A 25,293-nucleotide genomic window follows, 5' to 3' on the forward strand; every position below is an offset into this window, starting at 1 on the left:
TTATAATGATTTTCCATCTGTTGATAAGGATGTTATAACTCGACAAAACAAACAGACATCAAACCCCAACCCCACCTGTCCCTCTCGGAACTTAACAAGATTTCCTACCAAATTCTTTTGGGACAAGCAAAACAAATGCAAAATACAATTTGTAACAGAGAAGGTTTTCTTTCAAACTAGTCTTCCAACTCAATGGTGTGGTAAATTTGTGTTCGTGTGTCGGGTTTGAATAGTTTCAAGACAAGTGTATAAGACTTTAAAGATTAATTTGAACATGACTATTTAATTAAATGAGAAACACAACCTGACTCACATAACCCTTTTAGTTCACTAAATTTTCAATTATTGAGCATTAAAATGTCATTTTACACTACAAAGTTATATTTTTACAACTAATAATTAAATTAAAGGTAATTTTTTGTCTTTGATTTTAGGGTTTTTATTTTTTTAATGGTAAATATAAAAAATGTTTTATTTATACGAGTTATGCGGGTCACCTTTGGGTTAAGCTGATTGACCAGAAATTGACATGTTTATTGTTAGTGTCTAATTGGATCGAACCAGTTTAACTTACATTCTATTTTACTAAATCTTAGCTAGTTAATTTCATTTCGAGTTCGTGGGCCGTATCAAAAATTAACAGCTGTAACCCAATTTATAAAACTCACATCTCACGTGACTTCTGCTCTAATGACAGATTTTTACATACATTTATAATAAGATTAATAGAGCACCTGACATCTGCTCTTAGAGTCACATATATATCAATTTAATAGACTATTCCAAACCAATTTAAAAGGAAAACTTTGCCCTTTGTAACAGCTGACCGATTGTCAGATGAACTAAATTGTTGACATTAAACATTGGGCCGGTTGATTACTATTACTCCCAAGTTGCAACAAATCAGCTAGTCTTAGCAAGGGCCCTAACATGTTCCAAAGCCCAATGGGGGTTTTGCAATTTTTTTTTTTTTTCTTTCTTTCTTCTCCATCAAAGCTTGTAAATAGTAGTCATCACCATGACACCATCATCGTTATCTCATAGGATTTTTTTTTTTTTTAAAAAAAAAAAAATTAAAATTTTAGAGAAAATTCAAAAAAAATTTTTGATTTTTTTTTTTGATTTTTATTTTTTTTGTTAATGTTGTGTTTTGTTTTTTTTATGAGTATTTTTGTCTTTTGGGGGCAAAAATGAATGTTTTCAAACTGAATTGATGACCATGTCTAATGAGAATTGTAATTTTTTTTTTTTTTTTTTAAGTACATAACAACGAAACAACAAATTACAACAAGCTAAGCAACCCAAACAAAAGCCCCTAAACCACCATATCAGATTGGGTAAACAGAGAAAAAGAGGAAATGCATTAAATGAATTATGCAATCCTCTATAATTTTTTGACACGAAAAACAAAAAAATTGACCGACAATTAAGACGATAATATATGGTGTGTCAGAATTATAATCATGTTTTTGTATGTACACTTAATGGAAAATTTAGCATTGACACTGACAGATAATGGCGATGGAAACAAAGTCATACCTCTCTAAATATACTCAACACTTGGGTAAAAGTAAGTAAAAAAATCAGCAAGTTATCAACATCATTATGATGAGTGGATTATGTTAGAAAGGTAGTGACTTTGATTTCATCGCCATTATTGGAGTATTATTCAGCTAACATTTTTCTTTTTAATTTGAGTAAATTATTAAATTATATTTTTCAAATCTAATAATATATATATTGTCACATGATGAATTTGCTGCAATGTTATTTAACGTGGCATATGCACACTCGGATATTACAAGGAATTGGAATTCAAAAATTCAAATCTATAAAAATAAAATGCAGTTGGGTCCCTTCAATTGTCAATCTCTTAAAAACAAAATAAAATTTACTTCTTTTTCAACTGTTTTAAAATTAATATTTTATTTTATTGTATCTAACGATGTATAGTATGCACGACGATAAATGAAAAATGGTAAATGTTTTTCTAGTGTTCTTTCCGGTGGAGAATAACTTTTATAAAGAGCTGGTGTAAACCAACTCCATTGTGCCCACCAATTAGATATGGATAGCTAGGATTATCACACCAACTTAAATGAGATGGAAAACACCCGATTAAATCCACAAAATCCTCATTTTTTCCCCTCTCACTTTCTCTCTCTCTCTCTCCAACGGCGACGTGCTCTCCCTTCCTCTCTCTCTCTCTCTCTTTCTCTCCCTCTCCACTCTCCAGCAGCGAGGTGCATCCCAGCCCATATATTGCTGGAGACGACGCCGGAGCACAGTCCAAAGTTTGTTGTCCAATTCTGTTGCTTCTTTTACCATGCGCTTCAGTTTTATCATGAATGAGAATTCAGAGAATTTAGGTGTCTCTTGGTGTCCTCCTAATTGTGATATGACTTTTAAAATCACCAATAGATTAAAAGTCAATAATGATAATCTCAAATTTAACGATAATTTTAAAAGTCACATCACAGTTGGAAGGACACCAGGAGAATGCTAGAAAAACTCATAGAATTTTCCACTGTGAATACATTCTATTTGATTTCATTAAAATAATATGGTATCATCTACAATATTAAATAGGGTGATGTTAAACATCTGCCCGGTGTGATGCACGCCAGGGTGATTTGATATTTTAAAATAATAAAATATAATATTTTATTATTATAATTATTAAAAATAAAAAATAAAAGCATGGCGCGCATGAACAGTCATGCACGCCGGCGTTCTTGGTATCATGGCCCTATTAAATATAACAAAATAAAAAATAACTTTAAAATAACTTATTTCTGTTCCACTTAACTCATTGGGGATCTCCGAGCGTCATTGACTCATTGGGGGTCTCAAAGCGTTTTTCCAATCTCTGCCTCGGAACAAAAAGCGTTTTTCCAAAATCGCATTTTGGAAAGCCGGAGCCAAACGGATCCTATAGATGCCCAACATGAAAGCTGAAGAGACCTATAAATTTAAAACGCATTTCAACGCTTCAAACTTCACCACCAACGCACAGCCGAACGGACTCCAATTCTTCTTCTTCCTTCTTCTTCTTCTTCTTTCTTCTTCCTCTCCAGCTCCATTGCTCAAATCCCAAATGAACCTTTCAAAACCCCACAAATTCCCACTCAGTCCCTTCCTCTGTTTCCTTCTCGTATTCATCGCCAACAAGCCGACTACCACCTCCGACTCTCTGGTCGGAGACCGAAACTCAAACCCCGAAGTCCTGTACACCCAGCACTGCAACGATGTCGTTCCCGAGTCCCCATTAGCCCCCAAAACCTCCTCCTTATCCTCGTTCATTAACACCTCCAATATCCTCCGGCTCAGCACCGGATTCTTCGCCGGTGGCGACCGGATTTTCAACCGAACCGCCACGGATACCCTGAGAACTCTCTCATTCATCCCCTACGATTTGCAGAAGACCGTCTCCGATGGCGAATACAAGGTCCAAGCCGTCCTGACCCTCCGAAACCGTGTTGTGTTGTCTATTTTCAACAGCACGAAACACCAGCGGGTGCGCCAGATTCGGTTTCGGGGACCTAGATGGTCCTCTTGGCAGGCCTTAGGGCAGTTTTCGCTTATTGGGTATTGGTCAGAATCCTCTGGGAAGCTCTGTATGGTTGGATCGGGCTCCAGATACCATGATCCGGGTAATGTAAAGCTGGGTGTTGTTCTTAAGTTTAATTATCGGATCAATGCAAGTATTTATGGTAGTTTGATTAGTGGGACTTTAGAAAGTATGCATGATGATAAGGATAATTCGAACTATTTTGAGCCAATTTCAATATTGGGTTTGAATAAGGATCCGAATTATGAATACACATTGGTTGAGAAAGCAAATGGGAGTGATTGTTTGAGTGGAAATGGTGGGGGAGATAGTTTGTCTCTAAGCAAGTCGTTTCTCAGTGGTGGTTGTGCCCTGCTTGGAGGACGTACCGGCAGTTATGAATTGGAATATGGGAGTGATTGTGGTAGTGTCAATTGCAATCCCATTGGTGGGAGTATTGGGTATCTGCCAAATTCGATGTATTATCAAGGAACTCTGTGTAAGCAGAGAGGAAAGGTGCAGATGTTGTTGGGTTTTCCAAACTCTAGTTATAGAGGTAGTGAGTTTCCTTTCGATCCTAATGTGACATTGATTGCTGAGGGTGAGTGGGATGAGAAGGAGAATCAGCTTTGCGGTGTTGCATGCCGGATTTTGAATGTTACAGAGTCTTGGGCTAATGCTTTTGTTGGAGATTGCTCGATTAGGTTGACTTTGAGATTTCCTGCACTTTTTACCTTAAGAAATCGGAGTGAAGTTGTTGGGGAAATTTGGAGCAAGAAAGATGTGAATGATTCTGGTTACTTTGGCAAAATTGGGTTCCGAAGTTATTGGGCAAGATCAATTGACGCCGAAAGACTTAAATATCAGTATACTGAGATTGACACTGTAAGAAAGTCATGTGCAAAAGGGAAGGCTGTTAAGATCAAGGGAAAGACGTATCCTGATGGGTCTTCATTGGACATGAAATTTGATATGTCGCTGACAGACAGCAAAGGAAAAGTAGCAGAAGGTTTTTCATCCCCACTATTTGTTGGCGATCAGCTTTATCCACGGTGGGGCTATCGGCGCCCATTTGGGATGCCAGTGCCAAGGCTAGCAGAGCCTGTTAAATCTCAGCTGAATAACAGTCATAATAGCATGGTTAATATCAGCTACAGGATGAGCTTCACAACTCCACCTGATTTCAACTCCCGTGACAATACTTCATCCAAAGTAGTTTATATTTCTGCTGAAGGAATATATTATAGAGATACAGGTATTTTGTGCATGATAGGATGTTGGCATCTTGGATCAAATAATCAAGTTATTAGTAATGATTCGTTGGACTGTGCGCTAATGATTAATGTCCAATTCCCTCCGTTGCATGCCGAGCATGGTGAAATTGTCAAGGGAACTATTGAAAGCACACGAGCGAAGTCAGATCCTCTTTACTTCGAACGTCTTCAGTTGTCTTCTAATTCAATAACCACTACTCAAGCTAAAGCATCCATTTGGAGAATGGACTTGGAGATTACCATGGTTCTGATTTCTATTACACTAGCATGTATCTTTGTAGGCTTGCAGCTCTTTTACATGAAAAAGCACCCTCATGTGCATCCTTTCATTTCCATTGTGATGCTCATTGTTCTTACGCTGGGACACATGATTCCTCTACTGTTGAACTTTGAAGCCTTGTTCGTGGCTAAGCGTAACCAGACGAATGTCTTTCTTGGGAGTGGTGGATGGCTTGAAGTGAATGAAGTAATAGTAAGGGTAGTAACAATGGTAGCTTTCCTTTTGCAGTTACGTCTTCTCCAACTGACTTGGTCTGCTAGACAAGGTGATGAAAGGCAGAAGGAGTTGTGGGTTTCCGAAAGAAAGGTTCTCTATTTGACTTTACCAATGTATGTAGCCGGTGGGTTGATTGCTTGGTTTGTGCACCAATGGAAGAATTCTTACCAGAGACCTTTGGGGCCATTTCTACGACCTTATGGCAAGGTTTACCAGCTGCATTCGTTGCGGCATTCCTTTTGGGAGGACATAAAAGCTTATGCTGGTTTGCTCCTGGATGGCTTTCTACTTCCACAAATACTATTCAACTTGTTCTTTAATTCAGGAGAAAGGGCTCTTGCCTCTACCTTTTACATTGGAACCACCATTGTTCGTCTGCTGCCTCATGCTTATGATCTCTACAGGGCTCACAGTTCTACATGGTACCTTGATTTATCATACATTTATGCCAACCATAGAATGGATTTTTATTCCACTGCCTGGGACATCATCATCCCTTGTGGTGGTCTGCTATTTGCTGTGCTACTTTACTTGCAGCAGCGATTTGGAGGCCGTTGCGTTCTTCCCAAGAGATTTAGAGAGACTTCTGCATATGAGAAGGTGCCTGTTATTAGCAATGACGATTTGTGAGGAAAACTCATTCAATATGGTTTTACTACATTTACTACAGGATACATAATTTATTGCACAGAAGTGACTTTTTCATTGTGTTGTTGGAAGCACCCCAAGCTCAAATTTCCGATGCTTATTAACCAAATTGTCACTCAGATTTCGTTGTTTTATTATTGCTACTCTTGGTCTTGGCATAGAGTAATTCCTTTTCTTATTTTTGAATACCAGGAGTTGTACAAAATTATATATTGTGTTAGGTTTTTTATTGGCCAATTTAGTGTTCTAAACAAGTGTTTGAATGTAAACATTTAGTGGGGTTAGTTCATACTTAAGATTAACAGACAAAATCCATCAAATTTGTGAAAACTTTTAGGGACGATTTTACTTAACGCTATAAATTTTCATTACTTTTGCAATCACTTTCTTAAAGTTCAAAACTCTTAATTTAGTGTATCAAACTTTTTAATTTTTTGCAATCACAACCCTCTCCCGTTAGGGTTTGAGGTTAAATTAAAATGTTAAAAGGATAAAATTACCCTTATACTCTTGTAAACTTCATAAAATTATAAAAATTACTCTTAAAATACAATTATTATTATTATTATTATTATTATTATTATTTATCTTTTTTTTTTTTTTTTAAAAAAAAAGAGAGAAAGAAATTGAAGCTGAAAAAAAGAGAGAGAGAAATTGACTAGGTGTGACTCATGGTAGACCCCATCGTGGGTCTGGTGACCTAGGGTCACAAGGTAGGTCACCTGACCCTTCAGTTTTTTTATTTTTAAATTATGGTATTTTAATAAGTTCAACAGATTTAACAAAAAATTCTAACGGATAAAGGAACTGGTTAGGCAAAAATAAGAGGGCAAATTGGTCTTTTCAATTAAAAAGATCATTTTACCCCTCCTAAATTGTACAAATCGAATCCTCTCCATTTCAAAGGAAATGGAGAGGATCCCATTCTCCACCAACATTTGATGATACTAAAAGGTATTATATCATTTAATTCCAAATTGATTCAATTTGACGGTTAGAAACTATAAAAGTTATATCCCACCTAATAGTTATCTTAATGAACTCATCTCAACGGTCCAAATTGATTTGATAGAAAAATCAATTAAAGATTCTAGTTTTTTTTTTTTTTTTTTGACATGTTTACACAAGAGTATGAAAAGAAAAATTCGAATTAGTAATCTCCACTTCATGAAACATGATTCATAACCGATTGAACTATCCATTAGGGACTTCTAGGTTATTCCTTACATTAACATCATTTGTTAAGGAAATTTCTTATATAATTATATTCCTAAAATACTTTTGCTATAAAACTTCAGTTCTACTAAAAGACTTTACGACTCCAAATCCAACTTTTGTCGGAAAACTAAAATCAAAGCCTCCACCTACTGTTTGAAGCCAACCAGCGCAGGGAGGGCGGCGGTTGGAGTACCGGAAAGTTGCACAGCCATAGGTTACATTAGGCGGCAACCACCGTGACAATAGATGTTTGGTGAACATGTGCTTGATGATGACCTTTACAAGACAATTAAGTTATAAACACACTTTTAAACAAGACACTTTCCGCAATTTTGTTTAAAAATACATTTTTTCACTTGCAAAATTGCAGAAGCAAACAGACTCTTAAGGCAATCAATCAACTTAAAAATAAATAAATAAAAAATAACTGAATGTTCATATGTTCAAAACCATGCATAAGGAATCCAGAAAACTTGTAAAATTGCAATAAACAAATACTTCTGATAGACTAGCATGTAAGCTACACTGTACATTGCAGACTTCATGACTAAAGCAATCTATAAAGAACTGAATGTTGGCATGATCAAAAACAAGACAAAAATCCCGAAAATTTGTGCCATAAACAAACACATCTGATAGACTAGCATTAAGCTACACTGTACATGGACAATATGTACAGAACCGAGTGCTAAATAAACGTCGTGGTTAAACCCTTTTTTTCCTGATTAATCACTTAATAAGCTGTGCCATCACAAGATCTCAAGCACTAATGACATGTGAGCTTGCAGTCAGATACTACAGTGATAGGAAGACGAGGGGATGATGGAAAAATCATAATATGCTTTCCCCAGTAAAATGAACATTGCCACAGCACGGTACATACAACCACCTCAGTCAGTGGAAATAAAGGCAAGCTGTCTACTTCAGTTTTCTACTCCTAGTTCCACCTCATACCTGAAACACAACACAAACCAGTAAAAATGATAGAATTATGACATTAGTGGTCATCAATTACCAAATACAGAATGATGCAAATATATGTATTTTTTTCAAATTAATCGAGAAAAGAAAGAAAAAGGCAGAACATAGAAGCACAATCCACCCGCTGTTAGTTAATTCTTCATGCTTATTTCAATATGTGATCATTTCACACTTTTAGAGTACAAAACTATGAATCCAGAGAATGACTGCAACAATTTAGAGAATCCATGTGTTGAGAAAATGCAAACAGCAAGTAGGTCATTTGGAAGTAAGCATTTACCCAAACTTTTCGAAATGCGTTCAATTTCCTTCATTAGAGCAAAGTTCTGATGGCAATCACAATCCTCCTACCAAATCGAACATAACAAATTTGTCAAGGCCTCTTCAGAGACATCTGTTAAAATTGGAACAAATTACTTCCAACATTTTCCCTAGGTTCCTGCAGTAACAAATACTTTCATTCTTTTTCTCATTATATTGCAGGAGTTATTTCTAGCATCAGCTTTCCATCCTTCCTATATAAAGTGAATAAAGGCAAGTGAATAGTAAATAATAGAAGTCAGTGGAACTGGATTGAGTTGGCTTGGATAATGCCTGTCCAAATGTGGTATTATTGTTTTAATAGCATGAAACGGTGAAACCATAACAGTTTTCTTCATTCAATCACAGACAGGTTTGCATTTGTAGGCAAGGATGCAATGCATAAAATTACATGTCGTTGACTGGTTTGTGGGTTACACATTACACAGTCTTGTTTATTCAAACAACAATTGCCAAATATTTTTCTTTCCAACTTTCATAATGATTGTATAATAAGAAAAATATGACACAGGCTTAACCAAAGATCAAATGCCAAAATCTTTAGCAGGAAGAGACAGCACTAGCAAGTGACCAGTCGATAGCCAATCAAGTAGAGCTCTATAGACAAAAGAAAATAATAGGGAAGGTCAGCTTATTATTACTGGTTAGATAAATGATAAAAAGTAAGGTTATATTTTATAGAAAAAGGAAAGGATTCAAGCTATTTTTGCCATTAGCAAGGAATTTCTTCTTTTATTAGTAAGGTAGTGAAGCAGACAAGAAAGAAGATTGATTGATGAATCCATCTGCGAGAAAGACAAACGTGAGAATGGTAAGAGCTCCATAACCAAATTGTCTTCCTATAACCAAAGAGAAAGCAAATCTTACCTCTCCTTCTTAGTGGCGGATAGTAGGAAAACCTCTCTTGTTGTCCTTCCCATCCTAAAAAAGCAGTTTTGAGGCATCTTTCCTACAAATCCTTGGCAAGTAGTGTCCTAACAAGGTGATGCCAGTTGGTCTAACGAATACTGAGGAAATGTTGCCAGCAACCCATGACTGTGCTGTTTCATGATCAGAAGGAAATGGAGGTCTATGTCACTGGACAACCCCCCTGTACACAAGGAAGCTCAATTACATGGACTGTCTCCATCTGCCATTCCTATGCTATAGGATTTGCTTGAGAGTGTGTCTAGGTCTTATTATTTGGATAATCTATGACATAGTTGGCTTGGTCATTTGTGACGTGGTTATTTGAGTACTTTAGTTTCCAACGTGTCCTAGTCTTTGTGTTGGCTTGGAGGCTTTGATGACGTAGGGAAGGGATGAACTGGATTTCCCATGACACTCCCAATGAATCATTTTTATTTTTTTTATTTGGCACCGGGTATCCGGAGCTTCGCTCTGACTAATCCCGGGGGTGCACAGGCCCTCGGCAAAGAGTTTCCTGCAAGTACATCTCAGTTAATTCAAGGGACGAACCCCCAATCCGATGGCCCTAAGAAGCAGTTTGCACTCCGTGAATTTCGAACCTAAGACCTTGAGGAGCTTACTCAAAGTCCTAGGCTGTCCAACCACTGAGCCAACCCCTTGGGGTTCATTTTTATGCTATACAAGCATAAACAATAAGCATTTAGAATACCTGCAGGTCGAAGAGAACTGATTTGATTCATTTTCCATGTAGGGAAGCCCGCTTACTTTTTTCTCTCCATCTAAAGGGGGCTTTTTGTGCTCTCTCCTTCTCCTTCCCTTTAGAGTAATTATCAATATTAGGCTCACCAGGCGGGGTACAAAGAGAAATATATTTATTTATGGCTTCTTCACAACAAAGAGATTCCTGATCTTTGCAACTAAGGCCTTATAGAGGGAAGCTCTTCTTGTTGATTGTTAGGTCTTCGACTAGATGGAACAAACTAGATGCCTCTTATTATTATTATTATTTTTTTGATAACCGGGTATTTGGGGCTTCGCCCCAATTAGATCCCTGGGACACCGTGCCAAACAAACAAGATGCCTTCAATTGCTTCCTGCATCCATTTGTTCTTCATTCTGCCAGCTGGCAACACCCACAAATCCCACCCTTCTGATTGTTTCAATGCCATTAGCCCTTTTTTATTCTGATGTATGGGACTCCCTTCAAACTGATATCCTAAGATTCCCTGCAACAGGATGGTTTAAAATAATGGTCTGTTATCTCATGGAGGAGGTGAGGGGCACACAAAAGGAGGTAGACCTTCGGTGTCACCTTGAGGGAAGCCCACTAAAGTTGGATTTCAGGTAGGGGTTGGGAAATCAGAAATGAGTTCATGCCACGAACCTAAAATTCAGAAAGACTTGTTGGAAATTGCCGGTTTAGTTGGTCCAACCAAGAAAGGAATGGAAGCCTTTAGGCATTGCTTGGACTGAGTTAAGTAAAGACTAAGATACCTCACTGCACATTTTTCTATTGATAGACCTGTAATCGATGGAATTACAAATGGGGTAGGTACTAGAAGTTTTTTTGTCGGAGAGGGTTATTTGTCATCCGCTACCTTCATTTACAAATCATTTTTTATAATTTCAGTAATGGTATTCTTCTCACCCCCCCCCCCCCCCCCCCAAAAAAAAAAAAAAAAAAAAAATCAAGGATAAGCTTGCATTCTAGAAGTGTTGGTTTTCTTCTTCCTTCATGGTGAAGCTCCCTTCCCTTCATTTGATTGTGTCCATTTAAAGACACAAAAGATCCCCCAAGAGGCTTGTCTAACTATCTCATTGATAGCATCCACAAGACACTGAATTAGCCTAGAAACTGAAGCATCTTTTTGCCATCTCTCATAAACTTTCAGTCCCCAGTTTCACTGGAAAATTGGAAGCTCATTCAGATATGTGTATGTGCGCATGCGCGGGCGTTTTGCGCACTTATGTATTTTTGTATGGATGGATAGATGTGTGTATATTAGAAAAGAAAAAAAGAAAAAGAAAATTAGTAGTACATTTTAATCTAGTCCCCGAGTAAAGTTTAGCTAATGCACTCTTTTTCACTGCAGATTAGTTACATTATTAAGCAAGAAAGAGTTTATGTTGAATGATGGAGGAATCCAAACTTTAAGAAAAGGTTGAGATAGAAAGTACCTCAAGTCACATCTCAGTTGGACTTTTTTCCAGTCAGAAGACGAGATATCTGGAGGCCCCTGCTGAATCCCTCATTGAACAGGATCCTTGTTTGCATCGACTGGAATCCTGGCAACCATGACAGTAATGCCACGGGAGCCAAAACAATCACTCCCAACAGCAAATCATACAGCCGAGCCAAGGCAACCACAGTATCCCACACCACAGTGGTTTGCAGAAAAGGTCTAAGTACCTGGGCTATCAATATTATGCCCCAGCCTGTTGGGATGAATGCCAAGAGACTTGTCACAAAATCAAGAAATTGGAAGGGAGTGAACTTCAGCAATAAAACAAGCACAAGTATTGTAAGCGAAATGACAAGAAACTGAACTAGTCGGTAGTAGATATGCTCTTTTGCAGCATATTTGTTCCCAGCATACGATAAGATGATGTAAATCCCAACAGCCACAACGATGTATATCCATGATAGTAAATAAACAGCTATACTTTTATTTCCACCGGTAATATGCAGCTGATACACAATGCCATACTGGAAGAAGAAGAATCGAAGATCTAAAATAATCTCCAACAGTTTGCCCCAGAGACCAGTCGTTCTCAGATGGTCCTGTTCCTCATACCACCATGTTTCCCAGCTCTGCTCTGCTTTTGTAAACACCTCACTGCTCCATATCCAATTCAAAAAATCATCAAAATCATACACAGTCTTCAGCCAATCAAATCCGGAAGGATTAAACACAAAGGGGGCCATTATCCATGACACTACAAGAAACCAGCTTGTTATCATCAAGGCGATATAGACAAATGTGTTCTTAGTCATGCTGCTTTCAGTAGCATATACAATTAAAATAATCCCAAGCTCAATTGCCTTCACAAAATGGCTCCGAGAATACAATCGATAGTTCTCGGCAAAGCTCTTGTGCTGCACCACAAAACCACGGCCAGTGGCTCGATACTTTGCACCCCCATGCAGAATAGTCCGGCCAAAGAAGTGGGATTGAGTTCCCAATGAGAATGTGTAAAACAATGAAGCCAGCTGAAGCTGCATTGTCAAGAAATCCCAAATTGCTGGGAGGAACCCGTGCTCAAGAGAGTTCTCAACAACCATAGGGAGGGCAGTGAAGAGACCAAGCTGGATAATGAACTGCTGATTAAGGATTGTACCAAGAGCTTTATTGTTACTAGTATTGGACAGTGGGGTATTGGACAGTGGGGCATCTTCAATACCACTGAGGGCAAGATAAAGGCGGCCCCACAAAAATGCATAAACAGTCAGTACCACCATCATTGAATTGAAGTAGAACCCAACAGTTGTGTAGAAAACTGAAAGCATTCTGAAGAAATCCAATCTATGACCCAACCGATATACATCTCTGCTCAAAACCTGCTCACCATTGCCACTGGCAACCTTGGCCTCAAACATTGCGATCTGATTTAACCCAACATCCCTCCCCTTGCCAACCTGTATATACTCATGGTGTGTCACATTGCCACCTCGCAGAGTGCAATTGAAGCCAGAAAATATATCCTCGCTGATATTTATCACTTTAGAAGCCTTGCTGATTCCACCCCGACTCAAGAACCAGAACCTGTCAAATACATCTGGGTGCCCATAATGCATTCTCACCTTTAAAGGGTTTGCCAGAACACGCTGGCCCAAGGTCACAAAACTTGTCTCCTGAGCAGACATAAACCAAGCAAGTGAAGACACTGAACCGGTGAAAACATTCTCACGAACCCCCAAGATAGTTGGCTTCCTGATACCATAATAGTTATTGAATTCCTCCAACAAATTCCGCATCTTGAGAGCCTCTTCAAAATAGTTATCTTGGTTCATGTCAATGGTCTGAAGAGCATCACCTCGGGTGAAGATTATGGCATGGTTTTGATTTTCTGGTTTGCCTTCCCCAAGTTTCAAGGGCCCAGGCAACTTGATCCGATAGATCTCCACCTCCCTACGCAACTGCTGATCATATTTCACAAGAACAGAGGAATACTCAACCTCTCCCCGGTCGGAGTGAACCTCATCAACATAGGCAACTCGAAGAGCCTCATTGTTTTTCATCAAATATAATATATCTTCAGCACGGGAGTCTCCCTTTGCCTTATGTAGCCCATACATCTGGCAGGCAACCACATATGTGAATTTCATAAGAGCACTCCCATACTCGTGTCCTTTAAACAAAAGATTTACGTTGCTAGTTGCTCTGTTTAGATTCTGCAAAGGTAATGGCATACCCAAGTGTGGACCATCCAAACCATCTCGTGGTCCCTCCTTTATGTCCATCTCAGATGCAGTATCAAGAAAGGAAAGCATCTTGAGAGCTCTATAATAATACATCATTCCTCTCACAGTGCGGGATAAGGTCTGGCCTCTGTACGATGCCCAAAGACGAACATCCCTTTGTTTTGTCTCCAAGGGATCATCGCCATTCTGCACGCTGTCTCTGCGCATCCGCTCCAAAAAATTTTCCCACTCATCTTCATAGATCTTCTGCAGATAAAACAGGGTGGAAATGCCATCTTCATTTTCACTTCGAAGATTCAGTAGGCCATAGAGAACGTCTTCGTCATAGTAGGGTGTGAGAACACTGAAAGCCAACATTTTTTCAACAGCCGGAGCACGGGGCATGTTCATAAATAGTGAATTGCTAAAGAAAGCAATTCGCCTTCTTGCCTCAAGATTCCTTGGAACATTGTGCATCGAGTCCCTAGAAGTAAGAATAGTATACAAACGCCGGATCTGCCTATCAAAGCTAGCATCGTCAGCATCAAGGAACTCGACTGCATTCTCAAAGAGCAACCCTGCATCACTGGTTGGACTACGAGGTGCCAGACCTTCTGCTTTCAACTGCGCAATGGACTTCTTCGCCCTCGGAAATTCTCTGACGGAAAGTTCATACAAGGCCTGTAGTATATTCACTGCCTCACTCAGATCTTTCTTTGGTTGCTTCAGAAGCTTAACAAGTGATATTAACTTAGCATGAATCTGTTGTAGCAGAGACATCTTGTATGTCACCGTGAACTGTTCATTCTTAATCTTGTTATCTATCTCCTCAAACAAATTATGGATGATTGAGTACTCATCTGTGCCATCTTTAATGATCATAAGAAGCAAATACTTAACGGTATCATAAGCTTCGAGAACAGCACACCGCCGATATTCATTCTTGCATATCCTTAACCAAAGCAACCGGTCAGGGTCGTCTGCCAACTCTGTTGCCTGACTGAGAGCAAGCAGCAGCTCGTTGCAGAGGAGGACACATGGCCATCGAACGACCCTAATGTCCCAACAATTAGGTGGCAGTTCCAAGAGCTCGTGTTCTTGATCATTGATGAGATCTTCTTCCCTGAAAGTTGCTATGATCTCATTCCAGATCAAGGCAAACCTGGTAGCTTCCACTTGGCTGGATTCGATCTTACTGAAGGCCTGTCCAAGCCCATATCTCAGCCTGAATCGGTGGATAGCATCGCGGAGCTTCTTCACCAGAGTCAACTCGGGAATTAGGAGCAGCTCCTCCGGCATGAGATTGAACTTTATTGCATTAGCAAAGAATTGAAACCTCAGCCTTAGCTGCTCAATATTCCTGATCTCGCCCAAATGCGAAAACAGCCCAATTATTGCACCAACAAAAGAGGAGTAAACGGCATACCAAATTTGCAAATCCATGAAATAAATCAACACCACAGGAACCCACAACAACACAACAGCCATCCTGTTGGTGCTATTGAAAAACTCGTGCCATTTATATGTCACCTCCTTAAGCCCCAAAAGGAGCTTTGTCGGGCCAACCAAAGGCTTGATTTGAAGGAAATAACTAAAGGAAAATTTTGAAGCCAAAACAACAATCCAAAACAACGAGTACTTGACATTATTCACTAGCCCCTCCCTCACCCCTCGACCCACGAAGATTCGGGTTTGAAACCACCATGTCAACCAGTACAACACAGGCCAATTCAATTCCTCAAGCACATTCCTAATCCATGGAACAATAAACAAAGCCAATGCCAACAATTCCGGAAGCACAAAAGCAAGAACAGCCTCAAGAAAACTTACGATCCTCCGATTGGCCTCATCGGACCACCGTCCATCCGCATTCTTCTGGTTCCAAATCCTCGCATAGAACACCGCAAACACCACCGTCCAAGTCAGCGCCGCCGTGAACTTCAGCGCCATCCTCACACCGAGCCACGCCGTCTCCCTCGAAACCAAACTATATTGAGTCCCAGCATCGAGCGCCGATTGCCAAACCCTCAAGGCAGCCCACGTGATGAACACCGTCAGCAACTTAACCTGAGCGTCTCTACTCTTCAGGGCCTGCCATGGGAACTCTTTCCCCTCCCAAGCGACGATAAGCATCGCCTGAAAGAAGAGTATCAACATCACCCAGAGCTTGTCAAAGCTCCGAAACACGTTCCAGAACGACCTCTGCTCCACGAACCCTGTCTTCCCCACTCGCTTCGCCTTTGGCGTGGTGGCGAAGAAGTTGCACGAGTAATTCAAAGGCCATTTCAGCCCATGAAAGCACCTCATACTCCAAAAGTACTCGTTGATATCGTCGTAGTTCCTCCACGCCGAGTGCGGAGCCTTGCCGTTTCGGCTGCTCTCAACCTCGGTTTTTATCGTCTGATATATCGGAATCACCACGCTCTTCAAGTATCCACACTCTCCCGACTGCCGCGGCAAGTATGGCGAGCCCGTTTCGGGGTCGATTTTCTCGTCGAGAACGTCGTTGAGCTCCTTGGCCATTTGGTGAAATATGTAGCATATACACTCCGGCGCGAGCCGGAGGTTCGCGGACTCGCCCCAGATTAGAAGGTAAAGCGACACGTAGAGGAGCTCTCGGCGGAGACCATTGAACTCGGCTGAACCGATACCAGTTCTGATACGGCGGGAGGAGAGCGAGATTTGGGATTTTTGGCCGAGATAGGAGCACCAGGAGGAGTAGTTGTTGAGGAGCTTGCTCCGGAATTTGCGGAGGACAGCCGGGTCGAGGACGTCGGGGATGTTGGGAGGTGGTTGGAGCCGCATTTGCGAGTTGGCCAGGTGGAGAACCAGGTGCTCCCTCTGGTTCTTTACGTTGTCGTTTTGGAACCCGAAGAGAACCCCCAGCCAGTCCAGTAGGTCGTTGTTCGGGTTCCACTCCGCGAACGGCGGTTTCCGGAGGTCCCCGGTGGCGCGTAGGGCAGCCGCGGCGGCGCGTATCTCCGGGTACCGCAGGGACGGGTGTTCCACAAGGAGGTTGTGGATGGGGATTATGTTGTAGACGTCCCTTTCCTGCAGTTCCGGCAGCGCGTGGATATTGCTGCGCCTGCGAGTGGGCGCAGGCCGCTGCCGTAGGTTCATGGCGGCCTCGGAGTCTTCTAGTTGTAACTGTTTCTATTTCCTCCTCAAGTGTTTTGTTTTCATTTATGAGCAGCGAGAAGTGACTGGTTTTTCTTCTTCTCTTTTTCTTTTTTCTTTTCTTCAAAGTGACGCTCTTTGGATGATACAAGTAAAGTAAAGTGACGAGAAAGGAGAAAGTACAGCGATCGCAGACAATGTTGTTTGCAGTACAGAGCTTTTACTCTGGGGCGTTTAATTTGACCACGACGAGGGCAATACTGGAAAAATTTTCCCATTCTTTTTAACTCATGTACACTATTTGCGGTGCCATTAAAAATTATTATTAAATTTAAAATTTAATAGTGAGTTACTTAAATGAGAAATGCTTGATGTTATTATAACGTAATTTTTAAAATTATCAATAAATTAAAAATTAATAATAATAATTTTAAAAGTTACATCACAGTTAAAAAAATATCAGCAAAATATTATACGAACGCTTAACATTTTTTTATCTAAATTTATTAAGTATTTTTAGTGCTATAATAATGTGCTTTTAAGTGGTTAAGGATGAAAGTCTATATAACATTTCTCAAACTATATATGCATACACGTGTGATATTTAGGATATTGTGTAGGGTAGCAGTGGCTAGATTCTCTTATTAGCCTAATGGCTTTGTAGTTCGACTACCTATGATGGCTAGTTTAGAAGTGGTTTGGCTGCTTCTAATGGTTAGTTTTGGGTAATTGAATTACCATTTTGACCATTTAAGTAATTTGACCACCCGACGATCATAGGAAGTTGTTCAGACACTCTTTCACCCACCCTAACTTTTTTGTTTATTTTTTGTGTTTACTATTACAATCTAGACCATTTATTTAAAATGGGCAATCAAGATAAAATGAAAGGAAAAATATAAAAAAAAAGCTCATAAAATTAACAATTGTTTGCAATAGAATTTTATAATGTTCAAAAGGTATTAAAGTAGTTCATCAAACTATTAAAGTGTGTCAAAAATGTCTCATATGTTTTTATATTCCTATAATACCCCTAATCTTTTAAAAATTAATAAAAAATTAATAAAATAAAAAATAAACTAAACTATTTTTTAAACAAACAATAAATTTTTTTTTTAAAAAAGAAAAAACCAAGAGGTGAATAAATAACTTTTTTTTTTTTGATTGAATAAAAAATTAGCAACTATTGTTGGCTTAAACTACAAATAGCTCGTGTGGTATAAAAAATATGGATAAATACAAAATTAAACCTTGTGGTTGGCTCAATTGGCAGCCACCCCTTTCCCCTTTTTTATTTATTTATTTTTTTATTTTGACAAATTAATTTTTTGGGTAAAGTCACAATTTACCCCTAAACTATCAATTGTCACAATTTACCTTCCAAAATTAGCCACTATTGTTGGCTTAAACTACAAATAGCTCATGTGGTATAAAAAATATGGATAAATGCAAAATTAAACCTTGTGGCTGGCTCAATTGGCAGTCACCCATTTCCTTTTTTTTTTTTTTTTTTGACAAATTAATTTTTTGGGTAAAGTCCACTTAATCTCCTCAAACTACCACCCGAATGACAATTTACCCGTAAACTATTAATTGCCACAATTTACCCCTCCAAACTACCAAAATAATGACATTGTATCCCAAATTTTAACAAAATGACAAAATTACCCTTACTAAAATAAAAACAAAAATACTAAAATTAATTAATTTTTTTTTTCAAATTTTAAGGGTATTTTTGCTTTATTGAAAATTCTACAGGAGTAATTTCATCATTTTGTTAGCATTGGAGGTACATTATCATTGTTTTTAGTAGTTTGTGAGGTAAATTGTCGTAATTAATAGTTTAATAAGTAAATTATCATTAGAGTGATAGTTTGAAAATATTAAGTAGACTTTACCCTAATTTTTTAGTTATTTATTTTATATTGACACCTAACTTACCTTTAGATGGTCAAATTCACCTCTTGTGCCAGAAAAGGGCCTACTCTTTTTTCCTTTTTTTTTTTTTTTAAAAAAAAAAATTAATAATAATCCACAACTTTTTGCATACAGTCCAAATCACTTTCTTTTTCTTTTTCTTTTTCTTCTTTTTTTGTTTTCCTCGTACTAACTGTTGCGTTAAATAAGCCTTTCAAAAGTAGTTTCAATCTACGTGCGAGGTAAGCTGGATTTTGTGCGAAGAGCCACGCGCGAGGGGAGGCGCGTGGAGTACGGAGAAAGCCAGCTCTCTGGTTTCTGTGAGTGGGAATCAGGTGGGGACCCACAATAATTATTTTATTTATTGAAAACATATTTTTCTCTTGGAATGTGAGAAAACAGCGCCCCCACAATAATGCAAAAATTGACGATACAACCGCCTTTAGTGGCTTGTAGTGACAACTGGCAAAGGTTAAACTTCCACGTCATAAACAATATATAACTTGTTCCAGAATGTGCCACACGTGACCATACGATTCAAAGGAAAAATACTAATTGTATATTCTTCTTGGTAAGAATATCAAAGCTAGGGTTTCAAGGGTTCCGTTGAATTCAAATTGAGGCGGTGGATTCGTGGTGCTGCAAATAGACGTTAAAAGAGAGCCTGCAAAAATGTCAGAAGATATATATAAAATGAAATAAGTGACGTGGGGACCTTTGGGTTTGTCCCCTTCGTAAAGAATCGTAACGGAGCTACAGAACGGGGGTTATGAGCTAATTAAAGAATTCCGTTTGCGATTCCGTTGAGTGTCATCAACGGCTCTGTGACTTTTTAATGCATTATAAAGGCAGAGAATTTGTGTCTTTTTCAGGTTCACGATTTATGGAGAACTGTTATAAAAAGAGCTGGTTTACCTTATTGCCATGTGTTGGGAAAATAAAATTAGGTACACAATTGAGGCATTTAAAGGGAGACAATTAAATAGATTTGAAGGGTATTTTTGTCTTTTTACTTTTTATTTTTTTTTTAATTTTTTTTTAAAGATAACAGAATTTTCTGTCAAATAGAATTAACAGAATATTCTTAAAGTCAAGCAGAGTGCTACACATTTTTTGACACATGCTTGAATTGTTTGGCTTTTTGAAGAGTTGAGGGGAGTATTTATCTTCTCAAATTAACGGTTGGTATTGCATGCACTACAAACAATTGGATTGGAGTAGTGCTACATGCATTCACTCATTGACCCTTTTTTTTTTTTTTTTTTTTTTTACATGTCCACATAAAAGTAGGGGGAGAGAAAATTTAAACTAGTGACCTCTTCATTGACGTATTTAATAATGATCAATCTCAAATCTAATGATACTTTTACAAGCTAGATTAGGGAGTGTGAGAATTAGAACCTGTGAGAATTAGTGTATGTAACATTACTTATTAGATTGAAATCTCATGCAATATCTAAAGTAATTCCTTTTTTGCGGACATTCCATTTAAACACAAATCATATTGAGTAGTTTATTTGAGGAGACTGTTTGGTGACTGAATCACTCACATCCACAAGAGATTGTTTGAGAGGTCGAACTTCAGTCACTCTCGATTGGCAAATCTAAGGGCGGCTAAACCACCCACTTGGAGGTGGTTTGGCCACCAAATAGCAACCCATAAAAACACTCCAACAACTACTTTTGCATTTTTAGCCTTGTTTTCACTACCACCAAAAAAGCATCATACCCTAGCTCGAGTTCCACCAACTCAAAATACCTATATACTTGTTTGAACAAAGTAGAACTAATATTCAGAGTTTGTGGGGGACACAACTAAAAATTAAAAAAGTTGAAGGATAAAATTTTATATGCAAATTATATATATATCTATATATATATATAGTGGTTTGAGGGGCCTAAAGACCCTCCCTGCACTCATATATCCCTACATATATACATATAGAGTGGCTTGAGGGACCTAAAGACTCTCCCTGCACTCATATATGATATATCCTTACTCCAGCAAGGTAATCTCTATCCCAATTAATTGCAACAATCCGGTCCAAGGGATTGTTAAGATAACAATGTTGATTTGACACAATTTCTGACACATGTCACTAACCATCATACCCTTTTCACAAGCCTTATCACCTTATATCATAAATTTGACATTTGAAAGAACATTAAAAAAAAAAAATAAATAATAATAATTAATTAATTCCAATGGATAAGTGACATGTGTCTAACTTAAGCTATAAGTATACACTTAAGTCAAAAACTTGAATAGCAAAAATACCCATTGTTTTTCTAGATATTTTGAAACGATACCACCATGTTTTTATACAGTTCCAACCAATTATATGCCTTCTCGAGATCCATACAAATTTTGATTGAAATAAGAAGAGGTCATCAAATATTGGAAGGAGCACCTCCAAAGATCCCTCTTGCGCCAAACAGAATAAGCTGTAGCAGGCAATATCACACATGTGACACCATATGCTCTCATTGAGAATTGTCAAGAAAAAGAAAAGATGCTCCTGACTTTGATAGTCCAAAATTTATTTAGAGAGATGAGTCTCAAATGAATTTTCTCATAGTTATTCTCTAAATTAATAGCAAGCTAAATGGTAAATTACTAGAGATCTCAATGCCAAAGTTATGCCAATGCCCATAACAGTTTACAAAAGTTGTCTTCCTCATTCCCTAACCAGGCCCAAATGATAGAAGTTTTCCAAATTACGCCTAAGAAATGTTGCTTTTACAAATAATGGGTTTTTAAACAAAAAGGTTGTTACGTGAATACGTAACGGGGATAGATTTTAGGTTCTGAGAGAACCTAGACCTTAGATTCAAAGGGAACCTAGACCTTTTAGATTTTGAGGAAACCTAAAAAACCCTTTTCAAACTCAAGGTTTGTGATTAATTTTTTGGTCCTTTTTTATTAAAATATCATCTTTTAAATAGGAAGATTACAATGACTTAAACTTGGAGTAAAACTCTTACACTGGAGATAAACCTAGAAAGATAACTAATGTAATCCTGACTCTAAAATAAATAACTAGATAATTAAAATACAAATAGACACATGTCTATCTCTAATCTAAAAATACTGATAACAAAACTAATCTAAATGAAATCTAATTCATTTTAAATATAAATCTACTATAATATAATGTCTACTTTATCCCTATGTTACTTCCATAACAATCATTTCCCCTTAAGGAGACCTTGTCCTCAAGGTCTAGAAATTCTTTTCTTCCAATGTTGCCCCCCATTTTTGCATTTTTTTCGTCTTTGGCCTTTCATCCTCTTCCTAGGTGGTCGTTCTCTCGGCTGATGCACTTCCATTTTTGCAAGCATGCTGGTCATCAAACACAACCAGAATTGTAACCGGTGTGTATCGATTCTCAACACACAGGTCTTGTCTTTTTGATCCATCATCTTTGTTTGCATCCATGGAAGTCGTTCTGCTGGTTTCAGGTGGTTGCGGCATGAGGACTTTATTGTTGGTGGTGAGATTTCAACATGGTGAAATGGATCCTGTGGGTTAACAAGGTTGTTGATGTCTTCGGTTGGCTGGAAATCCAGTGATGGCATGGGATATAGTGGTAGCACCATTTGTGGCTGCTCATAGCAATGAAGTTCATCGTTGTTATCAGCTAAACCATCATCGAATTTGGCAGACAATTTTTCTTGAATCATCTCATTATTTTCTTCCATCTTCTTCATAAAGCCTTCAACCATAGTCATGAGGTTTCCTAGCTGCTGCTCAAGTCGATCCAGCCTTGGATTCGCCATTGACAAGATCTTGGCTCTGATACCAAATGTTACGTGAATACGTAACGGGATAGATTATAGGTTCTGAAAATTAATGTGCGATTATTGATTAGCTTGAAAAATATATAGCAAAACAAGGTCAGAACATGTAGTGCATTTTAAGGAAGTTTTGTCAATTTTACAAGCTAATCAATTATTCGTACGTCGGGAGAAATGTCAATTCGGTCAAAATTCCATCAGCTACCTAGGACACGTGATCTCCAACCAAGGGGTGTCTATGGACGTAGAAAAAATTGCAGCAATGGTGCAGTGGCCCATGCCATCCAATGTCAAGGCATTGCGGGGATTTTTGGGGCTGACTGGCTATTATAGAAAATTTATCCAGGACTATGGTTCAATCGCTGGGCCTTTGACGCAGCTACTTAAAAAGGAGGCGTTTGAGTGGACAGAAGCAACAGACAAGGCCTTCAATAACTTGAAGCAAGCAATGACTACGGGGCCGGTACTAGCCTTACCAGACTTCAACAAAACATTTGTAGTGGAATGTGATGCTTCCGGCATAGGAATTGGAGCAGTTCTCATGCAAGAATCACGACCCATTGCATTTTTCAGCCAAGCCATTAGAGGTAAAAATTTAGCTTGTTCAACATATGAAAAAGAAATGATGGCTTTCATTGTAGCAGTTCAAAAATGGCGACCCTATTTATTGGGACAACGATTTGTGGTACGAACTGACCAAAGGAGCCTCAAATACTTATTTGAGCAAACTATCACCACGGGGGCACAACAAAAGTGGTTGGTTAAATTAATGGGATACGACTTCATCATAGAATATAAAAAAGGAGTGGAAAATTCTGCTGCAGATAGCCTCTCAAGGAAGGACCACAAAGAGCTTCAAGCAATTTCTAGTCCAATTCTTAATTGGGTAGAGTCCATCAAGGAGGAGACCTTACAAGAACAAGAAGTGCAGGACCTTATCCAGAAGATAGAACAAGGGGCTGCGGGAGAACATTGGAGTTATAGAGCAGGGCTGGTTTTTTACAAAAACAGAATCTACTTGCGCACTCAATCTCCATTGACAAGGGCAATAATACATGAGTATCACAGTGGATCTCATGAGGGCTTTCACAAAATATGGCATCGCTTGAAATCAGTTTTTTATTGGCAAGGAGCATGCTCACAAATAAAGGCTTATATAAGGGAGTGTGACACGTGTCAACGAAACAAATCAGAACTTACGCTACCATCTGGCTTACTTCAACCCTTGCCAATTCCTATCTCAATATGGAGTGATATATCAATGGACTTTGTGGAAGGATTACCAAATTCTCAAGGTAAATCTGTTATTTTTGTGGTGGTTGATAGGTTGTCAAAATATGCTCATTTTATGGCACTTAAACACCCATATACAACACTCACAGTCGCTCAAGAATTTTTTGAGCACATTTTCAAATTACATGGGATGCCCACGTCTATTGTGTGCGATCGAGATCCCACATTTACAAGCAAGTTTTGGAAGGAGCTCTTTAGCCTACAGGGAACCAAATTCAACTTTAGTTCAGCCTATCATCCACAAACGGATGGCCAGACAGAAGTGGTTAATAGGACCCTAGAAATGTATTTGCGATGCTTCACAAGTGCTAGACCTAAAGAGTGGGTCAAGTGGTTAGCATGGGTGGAATATACATACAACACGAGTTGGCATTCTAGCACGACCAAGGCTCCCTTTGAGCTAGTATATGGATGACCAGCTCCAAATTTGCTATCCTATATACCTGGAACGGCTAGAGTTGAAGCAGTGGGGCAGGTATTGAGGGAACGTGATGAGGTGCTAAGGCAAGTTCGGTTGAAAATGTACCAAGCTCAAAATAGGATGAAGCAAGTCTATGACCGGGGGCATAAAGAACGTGAATTTCAGCTGGGAGATAATGTGTATGTCCGCCTACAACTTTATAGGCAGCATACGGTAGCTAAGAGAATGAATATGAAGCTAGCCGCTAAGTATTATGGGCCATATAAAATTATGGGTAGAGTGGGGAAGGTGTCTTACAAGCTGGAGCTACCTATGGGGTCTAAGATACACCCTGTCTTTCACGTTTCCTTACTTAAAAAACAGGTTGGTCCCACTTTGACAACAAGCACTAGTTTACCGGAAGTTCTTCATGCAGATCAGGTTTTATCTCCAAAAGCCATCTTAGATTGCAGGGGAGCCAATCGCAAGCAAGAAGTGTTGATTCATTGGCAGGGATATAGCCCAGCAGATGCAACATGGGAAAGAGTCACTACCTTGAAGCAACAATTTCCAGCCTTCGTCCTTGAGGACAAGAACGATTCAAAGGAGGGAGGAATGTTATGAGAGGTGCCGTGGAGGACTAGATTGCATGCAGAGGTTTATTATTAGTTAGAGTCTGTTATTTAAATTGAGTTAGGATATGTATTGCATTAGATAATAGTGCAGCACTTATCAAGTTATCTTATTTTCAAGTTGTTATCTTATCTTCAAGTCTTAGGAGTTATCTCAAGTAGTTTAAATTGCAAATAATCCTCACTGGATTGAATTCCACGTGAATGAGTAAGTGTCATTGTAGGAGTTGAATTCCAAGTTCTAGAACTCAACTCCAAGAAGGTTTAGTCCCCTCTATTTAAAGAGGTGATCGTTTAATAAGAAGGCATGCAAATTATATTCTCAAACTCAATTGTT

The 25,293-nt window shown here is 38.7% G+C and overlaps 2 protein-coding genes and 1 non-coding gene across 7 annotated transcripts; 1 reads left to right on the top strand and 2 right to left on the bottom strand.

Moving 5' to 3' along the window:
* Nucleotides 1–3,049: 3,049 nt before the first annotated feature.
* Nucleotides 3,050–6,134, top strand: LOC132170966 (DUF2921 family protein, putative (DUF2921)). The gene has a single exon (XM_059582133.2). The coding sequence runs from the start codon at nt 3,098–3,100 to the stop codon at nt 5,948–5,950; it is 2,853 nt and encodes a 950-aa protein (XP_059438116.2). The 5' UTR covers nt 3,050–3,097; the 3' UTR covers nt 5,951–6,134.
* Nucleotides 6,135–7,642: 1,508 nt separating this feature from the next.
* On the bottom strand, nt 7,643–17,078 carry LOC132171959 (callose synthase 11). 5 transcript variants are annotated; one of them, XR_009439098.2, is made up of 3 exons: nt 11,576–17,075; nt 8,448–8,514; nt 7,643–8,140 (listed from the first exon to the last, which is right to left on the bottom strand). XR_009439098.2 is itself a non-coding variant. In XM_059583379.2 (2 exons), exon 1 carries the CDS (start codon nt 16,917–16,919, stop codon nt 11,589–11,591), a length of 5,331 nt encoding a protein of 1,776 aa, XP_059439362.2. In that variant the 5' UTR covers nt 16,920–17,075; the 3' UTR covers nt 7,643–8,140; nt 11,576–11,588. The 5 variants fall into 5 exon arrangements, 3 of the variants coding, with proteins under 3 accessions (XP_059439362.2, XP_088369001.1, XP_059439363.2); XR_009439099.2 differs by lacking the exon at nt 7,643–8,140 and adding an exon at nt 9,356–9,578 and having other exon boundaries at nt 8,501–9,273; XM_059583379.2 differs by lacking the exon at nt 8,448–8,514.
* Nucleotides 13,847–13,927, bottom strand: LOC132173180 (small nucleolar RNA J33). The gene has a single exon (XR_009439273.1). It is a non-coding gene; the product is annotated as a small nucleolar RNA J33 (small nucleolar RNA).
* Nucleotides 17,079–25,293: the final 8,215 nt, after the last annotated feature.

The sequence above is a fragment of the Corylus avellana genome, chromosome 1 (genome assembly GCF_965113065.1).
Source record: "Corylus avellana chromosome 1, dhCorAvel1.hap1.2, whole genome shotgun sequence".
Lineage (NCBI taxonomy): Eukaryota > Viridiplantae > Streptophyta > Magnoliopsida > Fagales > Betulaceae > Corylus > Corylus avellana.